The sequence below is a fragment of the Mizuhopecten yessoensis genome, unplaced genomic scaffold (assembly GCF_002113885.1).
Source record: "Mizuhopecten yessoensis strain PY_sf001 unplaced genomic scaffold, ASM211388v2 scaffold7837, whole genome shotgun sequence".
NCBI lineage: Eukaryota > Metazoa > Mollusca > Bivalvia > Pectinida > Pectinidae > Mizuhopecten > Mizuhopecten yessoensis.
In genome coordinates this window covers 406,189-408,947 of record NW_018407247.1, presented here as the reverse complement: position 1 = coordinate 408,947, position 2,759 = coordinate 406,189, and the positions used below count along the sequence as shown (strand labels likewise).

General features: G+C 38.0%; 1 protein-coding gene across 1 annotated transcript in view; it reads right to left on the bottom strand.

Annotated features, from left to right (window-relative positions):
- Positions 1-890: 890 nt before the first annotated feature.
- LOC110454436 (complement C1q tumor necrosis factor-related protein 6-like) overlaps positions 891-2,759 on the bottom strand; it is a 23,691-nt gene continuing 21,822 nt past the window's right edge. The window contains exon 3 of the mRNA XM_021503930.1: positions 891-1,364. Coding sequence (XP_021359605.1) covers positions 946-1,364 — 419 coding nt within the window. The 3' untranslated portion in view covers positions 891-945. The remainder of the gene's footprint in view (positions 1,365-2,759) is intronic.

Below are 2,759 nucleotides of genomic sequence, written 5' to 3'. Positions count from 1 at the left end.
TTCTCTTTTGTACGGACTCGTTTAATTTTAGATGTTGTGTGTTATTGTTACCTAGGATGCGTGTCCCTGGCACCAGGGGGACTGAGAGTTCTCAGTTGTACGGACTCGTTATATTGTATATGTTGTCTGTTATAATAACCTATAGGATGTGTGACCCTGACACCGTGGGGACTGATAGCTCTGGGTTGTACGGACTCGTTATATGTTTTATGTAGTCGGTTGTAGTTACCTAGGATCTATGGTCTTGACACATTGGGACTGATAGTTCTCAGTTGTACGGACTAATTATTTTTGATAAGTAATCTGTCATCGTTACCTAGGATGGTGACTTCGGGATCGTTTGGTATTCGTGTCCATTTTTGTATTTGTCATCTTAGTTTATCAAGAGAGTAACATTGTTTTGTTCTGTCATGTTGACGAGAAGTTGATTATCCAATGCTGACTGCGTCAGATAAGTCGGATCAGTAAGTTACCTAATGGAGAGACCACAGTTACGTTATATAGAAATCTACATTGCAGCATTTATTTGGCTCAGTTGTGTTCAGTACAATGAAATATATGTATGTAAACGAATGTCTTCATGTCCCTGTTACAAGCTGACATTGTTCCAGAGCTGTTTAAATGGTTTTGATGCGTTGACAAACTATCTGCTGGATAAACAAAACATCAGTAAGTGAGATAATACTTAAGTTACAATTGTTAGCAATTACGTTAAAATTCTAACAAAATAGAGAAGGGCTTCGAATCATAACCATACCAAGCTATAGGTAATGCATTAATTATAGATTGTAAACACGTCGTCTTTTCGGAGTAGTTCATGATTCATCACCGACTAATTTTGATAAATGCTAAACAGGCAGGACCCATTTGTTCTATTTTAAGAGCTTTTATTCAGTATATTCGTAATTGGTTGGAACAGTATTAAACAACACAACAACGTAACATCTAGCTGCCCAGGCTGAAGGGTGTAATGAGAAATCCGGAAAAGGTGCTATACCCATTACCATTGATGGAGGGCGTGTTATTTTCGTTGTTTCTAACCCACACCATGTCTCCTACAGCTAATGGTAGCACAACCGTCCTGGTGCCTTTATCATACGCGGAATAAGAAAACAAGTATCCAACATCTACTCCGTTTTTAACAATGGCGAGATGCATTAAATGATTATTAGACGTTACAAGTAGTACGGTAGAGGTGAACGAGTACAGCCCGGCGACAGGAGCCGTGAAGTGTCCGTGTCGGTAGTCGTATCCGTTCCCGATGTTCGTTACAACGTCGTCAAACTCAACAGTCTGATGTTGTCCAAGTAGCAAATTGTTTGGGGACTGAAGTCTACAGTAAAATCCAACAGCGGTGAGATTATCTGAAATATAGTTATCAGTTTCAGTCTGATACATATACCGTAAAACGTAAGAATACGAAACATTCTGAAATGTAATTTTTTTCTTCCAATCGTAGACATTGTAAATCTGACTCATTAAAAATGGCATAATGTAGTTCAGTATGTACTCTTTCAACAAAGGATTTTAACAAACAGAAAATGAGCCTTGATAGTAGAAGTGAAAATAACAATTTGAAAACATTGATTTCATCACTAGAACACTACACCCAATCTTTCATTATATGTTCTTATACACAAAAACCAAACCTCCATTACATGTTTACTTGTCTCTGCAGGTAGGGCCTACTAATTGTACCTGCTGCCCCATTGCATGATCGTAAGAGGCGACTAAATTTGGGATCTTATCTTTTCTCTTTGTTCTAAACAACTTAATTCTTACTAATGTCTCCCTTGACAATGCCTCACTTTTGGCCTTTAGTTGAGCGTTCGCCCCTGTGAGGAGGGCTTTGCGTTCTGTCCCCTGGCCGAGACATACCAGAGTCTGTTAAAATGGTAGATTTTATTCCTGCTTATCGCTCAGCGATTTAGGAGTGGGACGACTGGACCACCCGTTGTCAGTATAATGTGACCGGGTGGGGTGTCCTGCTGGGTGTCTTTGGTAGTATGTTTCAGTGAGGAAGTACTATAAAGTCGGCATTAGTTCCACGCTACATGTATCACAAGGAGACAAACACGAACATATCGCAGCCTTCCAAAACACACACGCATACACTACACGCATGGATCTTGCACACAGGGGAGGCCGTCCTTTAATAACCATAGCTGTTGATAAGACGTTAAAAAATACTAAACCAAAACCGAAACCAAAACATGTTAACTTGTTTCTTATTTGACTATTGTGAAATTATGTTGTTTTGAAATTGCCACCTTAACTGATAAAATTGTAGTAATAACTATAAACACTCACTTCCGGGTACATCAGCTACTCTACGTATCCGCTGTAGTTTGCCGTCAGCTGTAAATGTACAACGAGCACATAGCTAATCGAATTTACTTATATTATATTTTGTATGATAAATAATCTGGGAATGTGACGTTTTATGTAGAAATTGAGTATAAAGATTTCTAGAATATCAATTACAGGAATCATATCAGAAAATAATAATAGAAAACCAGTTTTTTGCGGCAATGCTCGTTAGGTTTACCGTAACTAACTTTCAATTCAGCAATTAAAAGAATTCAGATCAATATAAAACCTCTTTATATTAATTAAACATTCAATATTTACATTTTCAAGTTTAATTGACGCAATAACCTTTGTTGAGGTCATTGTCATTATCAATCAATAACGACAGTCATTCTCGTGCGCGTAGTGATACATACACCGTGTACATATGTGTCAGTTAACAAACCGGC